The 14,795-nt window shown below is 42.0% G+C and overlaps 1 protein-coding gene across 4 annotated transcripts in view; it reads left to right on the top strand.

The window, feature by feature from the left end:
* LOC122562502 (splicing factor SWAP) overlaps nt 1–14,795 on the top strand; it is a 135,409-nt gene that overhangs the window by 84,592 nt on the left and 36,022 nt on the right. For 3 of the 4 annotated variants that reach the window (XM_043715341.1, XM_043715340.1, XM_043715342.1), the window contains exons 14-16: nt 5,220–5,408; nt 10,898–11,163; nt 13,467–13,598. In XM_043715341.1, the coding sequence (XP_043571276.1) occupies nt 5,220–5,408; nt 10,898–11,163; nt 13,467–13,598 (587 nt within the window). The remainder of the gene's footprint in view (nt 1–5,219; nt 5,409–10,897; nt 11,164–13,466; nt 13,599–14,795) is intronic. The other variant, XM_043715343.1, reaches the window with a different exon arrangement.

Below are 14,795 nucleotides of genomic sequence, written 5' to 3' on the forward strand. Positions count from 1 at the left end.
ATGTCTTGATCCTTGGAATCAAGTCTCTCGTGAAACTTTATTGCACTTCCTGAAAGCCAAGTGTGTCCCTCTTTGGTACGAAGACCATAACTAAATAGGTCCTATCAAAGCCCTGTGTAACTGCAGAAACCCATAAACTTCTGTCTCTTTGTAATATACACTAGTGTACCATTTACTTTCCTAATTGCGAACTGTCCTTTTCATGTTACCGTTGTGTTCTGTGTACAAGAATATTCAGATCCATATAAATACCAGCCAGTTTCTCTCTCTTTCAAAAAAAACTGTACTCGTGGTTAGTAAGTAGTTTGTTGTTTAATCAATATTTCAAACACCTTACAAAAAAACCTTTGGGTATCCAATTATTCAAAAGTTGCAGGCTACCTCCTACATTCTGAAATGCGCTAGTTAACATGTTTAATCTTACTGATGAAGCCTTGAAAGTAATTTGATGAAATCAGACAGGAAGGATTTGCTATTATTGTCAAACGTCTGTCACGATGGCTGTTCAGGCTGTTCACAATACATGGATCACTGTGTTCCATGCCTATCTGATTGATGTTATGAAGTGGGTTTCTTTGAGGAGTACTTTATTTTGAGTATTAAATTTGGTTTTGTTAAAACTATGGTTAAATATTTAGCTCTGTGGGAGGATGGAACTACCCGCATGACTGGTTAGTGAGCTAACAGTGTGGCCCTCTATAGCTTCCCTTCATTTCACATCAATGGGTCATATTTCAAAGCTTGAATATACGTGATGATACTTAAGAAACATATCCACCTGTAGATAGCAACAGCAGCTCCTGTGTTCTTTTGTTTCCTGAAAAATTGTGTGAGGTTTTGTTAATCAATTCCGGACAGTGTAGGTTACTGACAAAATAATGTTTGCACGTTCTTTATAGATTATATCTAAAGTTTAAAGGTCACTAAAGAACACATTAAGGGTGAACTAAATTCTTGGTCTCCTTTGTTAATCCAGTACCACATTAACCTCACTACATTGCACTAAACCTAAACGTAGTGGGAATTGGCATCTTGCTTGCATGAATGAAGATTGCATTCTTAATCATAGTTTAGCATCATACTTTAAACTTCTCAAGCAGCTGCAAACTAATGAAGACCTGAGCATTTGCTGAACTGGCGAGTTTTGAGAGGATCTGAAGCTCAGGTTGAGGTTCTGGATGTAGGTTTGCTCGCTGAGCTAGAAGGTTCATTTTCAGACGTTTTGTCACCATTACTAGGTAACCTCTTCAGTGAGCCCCCAGCCAAAGCACTGCTGATGATTCCTGTTTTCTGTTTATATGTTTGGGTTTCTTTGGGTTCGTGATGTCATTTCCTGTTCTTTTTCACACGGTGTGGTAAATGGGATCCAAGTCACTGTGTTGATAGAAGTCCGGTTGGAATGCCATTCTTCTAGGAATTCTCATGCGTGTCTCTGTTTGGCTTGTCCTACGATGGATGTCTTGTCCCAGCCGAAGTGGTGTCCTTCCTTATCTGTATGTAAGGATACTAGTGAGAGAAGGTCATGTCATTTTGGTGTTCATGTATTCTGGTGGCTAGTTTTCTGCCTGTTTATCCAGTGTAGTGTTTGTTACAGTTCTTGCACGGTATTTTGTAAATGACATTAGAGTTGCTTGTTGTCTGTATGACATCTAGGAATGGCAAGGTCTTTCAAGTTCATTAGCTGCTGTTTTAGTGTGTTGTGGGTTTGTGGGCTACCATGTTGCCATGGGGTCTGAGTAGCCTTGCAGTCATTTCTGAGACGTCTATGATGTAGGGGAGAGTGGCTAGGGTTTCTGGGTGCATTTTGTCTGCTTATTTGGGTTTGTTGCTAAGAAACCGGCAGACTGTGTTCATTGGGTATCCATTCTTTTTGAACACACTGTATAGGTGATTTTTCTCTGCTCTGCTTAGTTCCTCTGTGCTGCAATGTGTGGTGGCTCATTGAAATAATGTTTAGATGCAGCTTCGTTTGTGAATGTTGGGATGATTGCTTTTGTAGTTCAATATTTAGTCCGTATGTGTTGTTTTCCTGTAGACACTGGTTTGATGTTCCCCATTGGCTATTCGCTCTACTGTGACATCTAGGAATGGCAGTTTGTTGTTGTTTTCCTCCTCTTAATGAATTTTATGCCAGTAAGGGTACTATTGATGGCCTTGAAGGTTTCCTCTAATTTGTTTCATTTAGTGATGACAAAGGTGTCATCCACATAGCAGAGCCAAAGTTTGGGTTGAATACGGACAACAAGCAAAACTAATGTCATGTACAAAATACCGTTCAAGAACTGTAACAAGCACTACGTTGGACAAATAGGCAGAAAACTAGCCACCAGGATACATGAACATCAACTAGCCATGAAACGACATGACCCTCTCTCACTAGTATCCTAACAGACAGATAAGGAAGGACACCACTTCGACTGGGACAACACATCCATCGTAGGACAAGCCAAACAGAGACACACATAAGAATTCCTAGAAGCATGGCATTCCAACCGGAACTCTATCTACAAACACATTGACTTGGATCCCATTTACCACACCCTGTGAGAAAGAACAGGAAAAGGCATCACCACAGGAAATGACATCACCAACCCAAAGAAACCCAGACGTATAAATAGAAAATAGGAATCATCAGCAGTGCTTCGTCCAGAGGCTCACTGAAGATGGTGACGAAATGTCTGAAAATGAACCTTCCAACTCAGCGAGCAAACCTACATCCATTTGTCGAGCTGTTAGTTATTTTGCTTCATACACACTTTGAGCCCTAAAAATATAACTGAGAAAATATGGAAATTGATTCAGCTCTGTTCTTAAGATCTTACTGGTTGATGCTTTACTGTCTTTCGAAGTCCTTTACATGTTGCAAGTAGACGTTAAGCAATGGATTTTCATTTATGTAATTCCTTAATGTAGAAAATATCCAAAGGTGCTTTTGAGACATGAGACAAACTGATGACAAGCCAAAGAAGTGTTGATAAGTTACTAAAAGTCATAACATTTAAAATGTATGAAAAGTCTGCAAACGCTGTTAGCTGCTGATTTGGCAGAGTATTCTCTGTCTCTACCATGTGCTCCCATCTGATTTTTATTCTTCTAAAGAATTTTGTTAAATTAAAGCATTAAAGTTAATTTTAATATTATGTCTATATTTTTCAATGTCAGTCAGGTTAGTGTGCATTTATGGTCTGTTTATAATGCATTGTTTCTTTCTTTCATTGGTATTTAGCTCATTACATTTTTCTGCGTACTTTAACAATTATATCAGAATGTAAATCCTGAAAGACAGGTCTTTGTTATTTTAGAAAAAGCAGAATGCTTTGAAGAGTGATTTCATATTACTTTAGAGACCAGAGCACATCATTCACTACTTTTTCACCTCTTTGAGCTTTTCCAAATTCATCTTTGTGGTTAATATACCATCTAAGCTGTCTGGCAGCTAATGTTCTGATTCACTGGATGTTCTATCTCATTCTTTCCCTCCTGTTTCTTGATAGTTTCACCAAATTATAGGATTTTGTTTAAACTCTATGTCCAAGCTGTTACGCTGTTATCTTTATATCGGTGTATATAGTATGTATTTATCATATTTCAACATTTGTTTATTTTAGTATTGACTGAATACTGTGATCTTAGGTATGCAATTTGTGCTAACAGTAAAAGTTGCGGTAGACTTCAGTCCATTGACTCTTATGTCTGCACATTCTGCACAATAGGTGATCAAGTTTAACTGAACATCAGTTTTAGTTTATAGAACATAGAACATAGAAGAATACAGCGCAGTACAGGCCCTTTGGCCCTCGATGTTGCGCCGATCCAAGCCCACCTAACCTATACTAACCCATTATCCTCCATATACCTATCATTGGATAGGTATATGGAGGATGGAGGATCATGCTTGGCTATTAGCTGCCCAGAGATGTATTGTTGTAGCAGGTCAAACAAAAGGCTCATCACCATCTTCTCATAATTCTTGGGATTGGTAATAATTATAACCTTATTAACAGCATTTATAGCCCAAGAATGAATTTTTAAAGAATTACCAGAGAAATATTTTGCTGCCAAAAGTCTAGCTACTAATCACTAGCCCACTATCCTCCATATACCTATCCAATGCCCGCTTAAGTGCCCATAAAGAGGGAGAGTCCACCACTGCTGCTGGCAGGGCATTCCATGAACTTACGACTCGCTGAGTGGAGAACCTACCCCTAACTTCAGTCCTATATCTAGCCCCCCTTAATTTAAAGCTATGCCCTCTTGTAATACCCGACTCCATACGCGGGAAAAGTTTCACACTGTCAACCCTATCTAACCCCCTAATCATCTTGTACACCTCAATCAAGTCACCCCTAAACCTTCTTTTCTCTAATGAAAACAGCCCCAAGTGTCTCAGTCTTTCCTCATACGATCTTCCTTCCATACCAGGCAACATCCTGGTAAACCTCCTCTGCACCCGTTCCAGTGCCTCCACATCCTTCCTATAGTATGGCGACTAAAACTGCACACAATACTCCAGATGCGGCCGCACCAGTGTCTTATACAACTGCATCATGACCTCAGTACTCCAGAACTCAATTCCTCTACCAATAAAAGCCAGTACGCCATATGCCTTCCTCACCGCACTATTTACCTGGGTGGCAACTTTCAGAGATCTGTGTACATGGACACCAAGATCCCTCTGCTCATCCACACTACCAAGTATCCGACCATTAGCTCAGTACCCCATCTTTTTGTTATTCTTCCCAAAGTGAATCACCTCACACTTAGCTACATTGAATTCCATTTGCCATTTACTGCATAGCAACCCTCAAATACTTGCAGTTTACAGCAGAATATGATGCATCCTGAAAGTAGTCACATTGTACATTTTTATACTTCGTCAGTATATATTTAGGGTACAATGTGTAAAGTGGAGATTTGTCAATGTTAGTTCGAGACATTGCCCACAAGTTGGCATATAACAGTTTTTATGTTTTAAGCAATAAATTGTCTGTTTTTACTTGAATTTCATTTTGATAATAATGTTTAACAAACACTCCTGATATGTAACATTGTATTTTAGAATGCAGTGGTCCTGTTTTATTTAATGCTACTCAAGTCGGTTATAGCTTTCATCTGTGATTGTCGTCATGCATTATTTTAGTGTTAGAATTTCCTATTCATTCACAAGAAACTTAACAAATGCTTTGCACCAAAGTCCAAAACTCTCTATAATTGTTCAGATTGACAACAGTGAAGTGTTTTCCGCTAAATTTCATCAAAGACTCATCACAAAGATAAGCCCAGAAGTGGGAGGCCGTTCAGCCCATCTAGCTCATCCTGCTATAGAAACCTACCGTCCTTCTAATGCAACATCTAACTGTCTCCTGAATGATTCTGCCTCTACTACCCTGCCCAGAAGATCAATTCAGGTATTAATTATTCTTTGCATAAGATGCTGAATCTGGAATTGGTTTATTCCTGTGACTATTCATGATACAGATGATATTCAAATGAAAATAGTGCTCTGATTTACCCTTTTCTGTTCAGCCTTATTTTTCTTGTGATCGTACCACATAATAAGTAATTCATTTGCAATCTAATTTGATATATTTAAGTCTGCAGTGCATAAATGGAGTACAGTACCTAGTGTCACAGTTGTGCTTTATCATGTAACCTGGAAATTGCTCTACGATTAGCTTGATTTCTTATTGAGGCATTGAGTGCAGTAATTTAACCCTGCTTGCCATTTTCCCTTCATCAGCCAATTCTCTGTGAATGCTAATATATACCCCAGCTCCATGATTCACTACCTTGTGTATTACTGTTTTGTATGGCACTTTGTTGAATGTACTATGCCAGTTCATGTGCTGGCTCTCCTCTAACCCTACTAGTTAGTTTCTCAAATATGTCAATATGTTAATCTGTTGAATACTTTTTCGCTTGTAGAAAGTCGTGATGACTGTCTCATCATATTGTGATTCTCTAATGCATTGTGAAATTTCAGCATTTACCCAATGGTTGATGAGGGGGATAATTGGCCTGTAGTTTGCTGTTTTCTCTGGCCCTCTTTTCTTGAGTCTTGATGTTATAGTTACTCACTTGCGTCCCTACTCGAATATTGAAATAGTACCACTGAACTGTTTTAGCAGTCATCACCTGTGGGCAAATGATAGTTGGCACATTACAAATGAAGTTTACCACTCTCAAAAAGAATGTACCTGTCATACAACTGGTAAGGTTTGAAAAATTAAAGCTGCTGAAAGGAATTATTAGGAGATGGTACTCTTGAAACTCCTCAGCGAGAACTTGTAGGATTAAGAAAACGTGCTTTATTTGTGTAGCACCTTTTGTGATCTTGATGTGCCAAAGAGCTTTGGAGGCAATGAAGTTGAAATGCAGTCATCTTGTAAGATAACGTGGTAACCAGTTTGTGCAGATCATAGTTTCACTAATAGCAACATGAAAGTGATCTGTCAATCATCTTTAGTGATTAAGAGGTAAATATTGGTCAGGACATAATGGAGAACAGGTCAGAGACATGGTGAGATGGGAATGAGGCAGGTAAGCCCAGACTTGATTCTGCCTGTCGTGTTGATTGCCTGGAATGGTCCAGACACTCGGCCACTCTGAAATGGTGGGGAGCTGATTGAGCCAAGTAAGCGACCTATTAAGGCCTCCTCACTCACACTGATAGGAGATACGCAACTTGTAGTGCTGAAACTTAGCCTCTGGAAGGAGGTACCCTCAGGAAGGAGGTACCCTCAAGGACCACCACTTCATTTGCTCTTAAGTTCTCCCCCTCCCCCATCAAATCACTTCTGATTGCATTTACTACTTTCTCTTCGTTCACCATTCCCACTCCATGTCAAGTGGTTGTTCCAGGTGAAGTACTGCATTGTGTCCTACATTTGATCCTACATTTGATGCTCGTGTTAATGTCCTGAAAATCCAGCCCATTAAACTAACACTGCTGCTTCTGTGAAGGATAAACAAGAACACGATCTGTTAGAGTTGACAGACTTGTAATTTCTGTGAAAATGATTTTCCTGCATTCGTAGCACAGTAGGCAGAAATGCTCCCCAAGACTAAGCCTAAAATATTAGTTCTCATGCACTTGTTTGGCAAATTTCAGGGGATTGGGCATGTTTGCAGGATAATCACTTCTTTTCTATGTATTTTACCCATAACCTATCATGCTAACCTTCATTAAAAGCTATTCCATTGCATTATAAATGCTGGCTTCTCAAGCTGTCAATGCTAGAAGCGTCCTATAGTCAGTTTTACTTGTTTGTAATTGATCACTTCACAGCTAATTAACCACTTAATAGAGCAGTTAGCATTCTTTTAAGCACATGCCAACAAAGTCAAAAGATTTCTAGAATACTGCTAGCGAGCTTTCAAGAGCACAGGATTAGCCCATCAAATTTTAGTTAATAAGTAAACATAGAACATAGAAATGTACAGCACAGAAGTGACCCTTCAGCCCAAGATCCCTCTGTTCTTCCACACTGCCAGGAACCCTGTCTTTAATCCTATATTCAGCATTCAAGTTGGACCTTCCAAAATGCATCACTTCATATTTATCCAGGTTGAACTCCATCTGCTATTTCTCAGCCCAGCTCTGCATCCTGTCTATGTCGCGCAGCAGCCTGCAATAACCCTCGATACTATCAATGGCACCTCCAATCATTGTGTCATCTGCAAATTTACTAACCCACAACCTCAACCTCCTCATCCAAGTCATTTATATAAATTATAAAAAGTAGAGGCCCAAGAACAGAGCCCTGCGGGACACCACTCAACACTGACCTCCAGGCAGAATACTTTCCATCTACAACCACACTCCTACTCTCTGCCTCCTGTTAGCCAACCAATTCTGAATCCAGATAGCCAAATCTCCCTGTATCCCATACGTCCTGACTTTATGAATGAGCCTACTGTGGGCAACCTTATTAAATGCCTTGCTGAAGTCCATATACACCACGTCCACTGCTCGACCTTCGTCGACCTGTCTTGTCATCTCAAAGAACTCAATAAGATTTGTGACACATGACCTGCCCCTCTCAAAGCCATGCTGACTGCCTTTAATCATGCTATGCTTCTCCAAATAGTCATAAATCCTATCCCTCAGAATTCTTTCCAAAACCTTGCTGACCACAGACGTAAGACTGACTGGTCTGTAATTGCCAGGGATTTCCCTATTACCCTTCTTGAAAAGAGGAACAACATTCACCTCCTTCCAAACCTCCGATACAACTCCCATGGAGAATGAGGAAGCAAAGCTCTTCGCTTAGCAACCTCCTTTGTCGCTTCCTGGAGCAACCTAGGATAAATCTGGTCTGGGTTGAAACTTTATTACTGGAACAGCACAGCAGGTCAGGCAGCATCCAGGGAACAGGAGATTCGACGTTTCGGGCACATGCCCTTCTTCAGGAATGAGCAGAGAGTGTTCAGCAGGAGAAGATAAAAGGTAGGGAGGAGGGACTTGGAGGAGGGGAGTTGGAAATGTGATAGGTGGAAAGAGGTCAAGGTGAGGGTGATAGGTCGGAGTAGGGTGGAGGCGGAGAGGTCAAGAAGAAGACAGCAGGTCAGGAAGGCGGTGCCGGGCGGGAAGGATCCGGCTGAGACAAGGGGGGGGGAGGGGGGATGAAGAAACTGGTGAAGTCCAAGTTCATCCCCTGCGGTTGGAGGGTTCCCAGTCGGAAGATAAGACGCTCCTCCTCCGACCGTCGCGTTGTTGTGGTGTGGCGGTGGATGACTCCAATGACCTGCATATCCTCGGTGGAGTGGGAGGGGGAGTTGAAATGCTGTGCCACAGGTTGGTTGGGTTGGTTCGTCCGGGTGGCCCAGAGGTGCTCTCTGAATCGCTCCGCAAGTAGGCGGCCTGTCTCCCCAATATAGAGGAGGCCACACCGGCTGCAGCGGATGCAGTAGATGATGTGGGTGGAGGTGCAGGTGAATCTGTGGCGGATATGGAAGTTTCCTTTGGGGCATTGGAGAGAAGTGAGGGGGGAGGTGTGGGCGCAAGTGCGCCCACACCTCCCCCCTCACTTCTCTCCAAGGCCCCAAAGGAAACTTCCATATCCGCCACAGATTCACCTGCACCTCCACCCACATCATCTACTGCATCCGCTGCAGCCGGTGTGGCCTCCTCTATATTGGGGAGACAGGCCCCCTACTTGCGGAGCGATTCAGAGAGCACCTCTGGGCCACCCGGACGAACCAACCCAACCAACCTGTGGCACAGCATTTCAACTCCCCCTCCCACTCCACCGAGGATATGCAGGTCATTGGACTCATCCACCGCCAAACCACAACAACCCGACGGTCGGAGGAGGAGCGTCTTATCTTCCGACTGGGAACCCTCCAACCACAGGGGATGAACTTGGACTTCACCAGTTTCTTCATCCCCCCTCCCCCCACATTGTCTCAGCCGGATCCCTCCAGCCCGGCACCGCCTTCCTGACCTACAGTCTTCTTCTTGACCTCTCCGCCCCCACCCTACTCCGACCTATCACCCTCACCTTGACCTCTTTCCACCTATCACATTTCCAACGCCCCTCCTCCAAGTCCCTCCTCCCTACCTTTTATCTTCTCCTGCTGAACACTCTCTGCTCATTCCTGAAGAAGGGCATGTGCCCGAAACGACGAATCTTCTGTTCCCTAGATGCTAGATGAGGTGTTGGGGACCGGGGAAGCGGAAATCCTGGAGGAGGTGGAGGGCGTGGGTGGTGTCACGAACGTAGGTGGGGAGTTCTTGGACTAATGGGGACAGGACCGTGGGGAGGTATGCCGAGATGAGTTCGGTTGGGCAGGAGCAGGCTGAGACGATGGGTCGTCCGGGGCAGTCAGGTTTGTGGATTTTGGGCAGGAGGTAGAAACGGGCGGTGCGGGGTTGTGGGACTATGAGGTTGGAGGCGGTGGATGGGAGGTCCCCTGAGGTGATGAGGTTATGGACGGTCTGGGAGATGATGGTTTGGTGGTGGGGGGTGGGGTCATGGTCAAGGGGATGGATGGTCTGGCCCTGGGGACTTATCAATCTTAATGTTTACCAAAGTTTCCAACACATCAACTTCATCAATCTCAATCTGTTCAAGCCTGATCCCAGCTGCTCAAAGTTCCCATTCACATCAAGGTCGTTTTCCTTAATGAAAACCGAAGCACAAAACTCATTTAGGGCTTCCCCTATCTGCTCAGGCTCCACGCTATCCCTGACCGGCCCTACCTGCTCCAGATCATTCTCTTATTCCTCACGTACGATTAAAATGCCTTTGGGGTCTCCCTAATCCTTCCCACCAAACCTTTTTCGTGCCCCCTCCTGGCTCTCCTCATTCCATTTCTGAGCTCCTATCTAGCAAGCCTGTAATTCTCCAAAGCTGTGCTAGATCCTTGCTTCCTCCACCTTACATCAGCTGCCTTCTTCCTTTTGACGAGAATCTCCTCTGTTCTCGTCATCCAAGGTTCCTTAATCTTATCCCTTCTTACCTGTCTCAGAGGAACAAATTCATACATGACTTGCAACAACTGCTCCTTAAACAGTCTCCACTTGTCTGGTGTGCCCTTTCTGTGGAACAATTGCTCCCAGTCTGTACTTCCCAACTCCTGTTTGATAGCGTCATAATTTCCTTTTCCCCAGTTAAATATTTTCCCATGGTAACTTCTCCTTTCCCTCTCCAAGGTTTTGGTAAATATGAGGCAATTAATAAGTAGCTGAGAAACAAAGTTAAGTCTGAGATATATATATATATTTATCTGCTGTCAAACATTGGATAATTCATCGTTTTGTTGAGAAGCTGTAAATGCTTTGATAGGAAGCCATGGATTTGATTATTACAATATGCTTAGCTAGGAAGAAAAACAAAAAGCTCAACAGGTGTGCTTTGGAGAACATTCTAAAAATCCGTTTTCTTGTCCTTAGGTTGCCAATGAAATTTCTCAGAAAATTGCCGCAGCAGCAGAAGCCAATACTTCTCAGCAAATTTCAACAAAAAGTGTAAGATCTTCAAAAGATAGAGAGAAGAAGAAAGAGAAGAAGCACAGGAAGAAATCTCGTTCTCGATCTCGGTCGCGTCCTAGATACCGATTGAGGTCGAGATCAAGATCAACATCGAGGTCAAGATCTAGGTCACGGTCGAAAGCAAAACACTCACTGCCCAGCGCTTATAGAAGTGTCAGGCATTCAAGGTTTGTTAATCTTATTGAATATTCCATTTTGGAGGCTAAACCAAATATATCTACATCACAGCATCTTTGCTATGCCTGAAGCAATCTTTATTTGGAGATTGCTATTTGACTATGTCATTCAATGAACAGTGACAGGGTAGGTGGAGACCCTCTGGTCCATCCTACCTGTCCTACACAATTGCAATTCCTTGTATGTCACAATAACTACATCCTCCGCCCTCTCAAACCCAACTGATCTTCTGGCCAAGCTGAGACCTAGAACTGAGGTCACCCTTGGGAAAAATATCTGTGAAATTCCTCCCTGTCCCCCATTTACATGATCAAATCTAGATGAGGAGATCACTCTGGCCTTGATAAAGTACCTATCCTCTTGTAAGATAAAATGTTTGCCCTGGGCAGAAATATGTCCACAAAGATTTAGAAGGTCCTTGACAGATTGTGTCCAGAAATCTATTTTTTCCTTCACGAGATTATGACTTTGCATCCACAGCCTGCTGTGGTAGGGAATTCCACCCGTTCACCAAACCCGAGTTAAAAGAAACAATTATTTTCATCTCAGTCCTGGATGGATGGATAAACAAATCAATTCTTGCTTGAAGGAGTTCTTTGAATTGAGGTTCATTGTGTGACTGGAGTCTTTTGCAATTCTTTGGGGAGTTTGTGGTAATATCAGTGGACTAGTAAACCAGTATTACAGGCAAAAATTCTGTGGTCATGGAATCAAATCCCACTTTGGCAGATGTTGAATATAAATTCAATGTAAAAATCTGGAGTTTAAAAAAAGTCTAATGGTAACCACGTAACTACTATATACCCCCTCCCTACCCCACCCTGTCTTCTGCATATATACTGACATTTTCCTAACTGCCATCAGTTCTGAAGGCGGGTCACCAGACCTGAAATGTTAACTCTGATTTCTCTCTACAGATGCTGCCAGACCTGCTGAGCTTTTACAGTAATTTCTGTTTCTGATTTCCAGCATCGGCAGTACTTTTGGTTTTTATTAGGTACTAAAATACCATCTGGTTTGCTGATGTCCCTTAGGAAAGGAACTCTGCCATCCTTACCTGCTCTGTCCTACATTTGACTCCAGACCCACAGCAATGTGGTGCTCTTAACTGCCCTCTGGGCAGTTAGGAATGGGCAATAAATGCTGGCCTTGCCAATGGCACCCACATCCCATGAGCAAATGAAAGAATCTTTTGACATGCAGGTACCCCTCACAAAGCCATAGCTACAACTTCATGTTTCCACCAGCAGATGGAGCTTCATAGGACTCCCAGAATCTTAGATACGTCATACCCTATGTCAAAGGCAAACTTGTACTGGTTTTCTCTGGACAACATCATGGAAGATGCAGTAATATTAAGGGGTCAAAATTACAATTGTTTCTTATGTTGTAGCTTTCCCACTTACTCTGCTAACACTTTTCTCCACCCCCCCCCCCCCAAAATAATCTTTTGATGTTTTCAGAAGGAAAATTTGTACACTAAGATGATGAGAATTTTGAAAGGATTTTTTTGAAGTGTTTCCAGATCAGTCATGATTTAGAAGCACAGCAATAAGATTAAGCCATTAACACCCCTGAGTCGATGCCAACATGGTTAGGTCATGGGTGACCTGTAAGTCAGCTGCCTTGTTTCGTATCCCTTCTTGCATAATAAAAGCTATTGTAAAATTTTCAAATTAACCTCACCCTCGCATATTGGTTGAAAGAGTTGCAAATTTCCACTAACTACTCTTTATCTGAAATAATGCCTCCTGACATTATCCCTTGGCTACTTGCCCTCACTTCTTCCCCCTTGTCAAAGTTATAGCTGCAATTTCTACTGTTTAAGATATTTCCTGCAACATTAGGTGTAAAACAATAGTAATATTTCAAATTAAATCAAATTCCCTCACCAACTTCTCATTTCCTTTTGCCTTTTTTAAAGTAGCTGGTAAGAGATTACCTGTAGCTGGTAATTTAGTATTTATTGTCTACTCGTGAAATGCTTTTAAATGGGTAGCAACGTGACCCACAGTATGGAATTCTCCTAATTAGGATGTTTTATTGGATCTGGTAATTCATTCTTGATGTATGACTTGAAATCTTAATTTGTATTCTAATAATATAGCTTGTTTGATTTAATATGCATCTAGAAGTTTAAAATGCAAGAACAAGTATTTGCCATCTTCGATGGAGAACCATCGCAAAGCCTCAGTACACTTTAGGTGAAAGAAATGGTGAACCAAAGAGATTAAGAGTAAAACCAGTTCGATACCTATGTAGACTTAGTAAGCTATATCTTTCTTTGCTGTAGATCAAGATCACCTCATGGAAGGAGAGTTCAGGCTTCAGAGAGACGGCGGGATGAGCGAGAGAGAGACCGAAATGTTCCCAGTGCCTATCGAGTTGGTAACAGCTCTGATATAAGTAGCAGAAAAAGATCACGGTACGTTTTACCACATTGCAAAATCTCATAGATCCCATTCAATCCTTAAATGGGGTGGATTCTATGGTGATGAAACCTTTGTTGTTCAATAAGATCATTGGAAATTTGTACCTTTTCCATTTAAAGCTATTAATCACTGAGCCATAATTCTATTCTTTACTTGGATAGCTCTTTCAATTTGTATAATAGACGTAAATGTGTTTTATAATTTAATGGAAACATTTACTGTTTCAGACATTAGTTCTATTGTAATTATTGCCTCAACACACTTCATTAAACAGGTAGTTTTAATGACATTACTTATCAGATAAGGAGGGCTTTTCCTGATCCTTTCTGAGGGTAATTGTAGCCTGTCAGGTGGGGATAAAGTCAGAGCTGGAAATGTGTTGCTGGAAAAGTGCAGCAGGTCAGGCAGCATCCAGGGAACAGGAGAATCGACGTTTCGGGCATAAGCCCTTCTTCAGGAATCAGGCTTGTTTTGATTAAAGTTTTTTCACAATTTCAGATACTCATGTTTAACTTATGTGAAGGTTTGACGCAAAAGGTTATTGATTTAGGGAACTATGTAAAACTATATCAGAAATTAGCAAGAATGGAAAACAGTAAGAAGTATTAGAGGATAGATGTGCATGTGATGTTATTGCAAGTGCTGTAGAGATCACACTCCTTAGCATTAGTAATCTGGATTTAGAAGCTGAATGCATCTGATCATATTTAGTGATGGGTAATGTCTTGCTAAATTGGCGCAATAAAGCATAGCTGGCGGCTTGGGAGCTATAGTAAGAGTTGAGTAAAATCTCTGGTGAGTATGCTACCTTGGTGATTATGGTATTGCGTGAGCTCAATTCAAATCAGCTTTTGCTTCTTGTGCAGGGGCTTGTGGGCTGTCACTAGGCACAAAAACTGGATTCTCATGAAAACGCAACAGTTGCATTAAAATAAGGCACTATAGATGCTGGCAATCTGAAGCAAAAAAAGCATGAAATCGCTAGAGAAACCGAGCGGGTCTGGCGGCATCTGAAGAAGGACTACTGGAATTGAAGCATTAACTCTGTTTCTCTCTCCATGGATGCTGACAGACCTGCTGAGTTTCTCCAGTTTCTGTTTTTGTTTGCAATCGTTTGATTACTGCCCCAAAGAGAAGCTGCCACCCCTCACTCTTTTGGCTTGCATGTGACTTAGTATCTAAAATTGATT

This window comes from Chiloscyllium plagiosum, chromosome 25 (genome assembly GCF_004010195.1).
Source record: "Chiloscyllium plagiosum isolate BGI_BamShark_2017 chromosome 25, ASM401019v2, whole genome shotgun sequence".
Lineage (NCBI taxonomy): Eukaryota > Metazoa > Chordata > Chondrichthyes > Orectolobiformes > Hemiscylliidae > Chiloscyllium > Chiloscyllium plagiosum.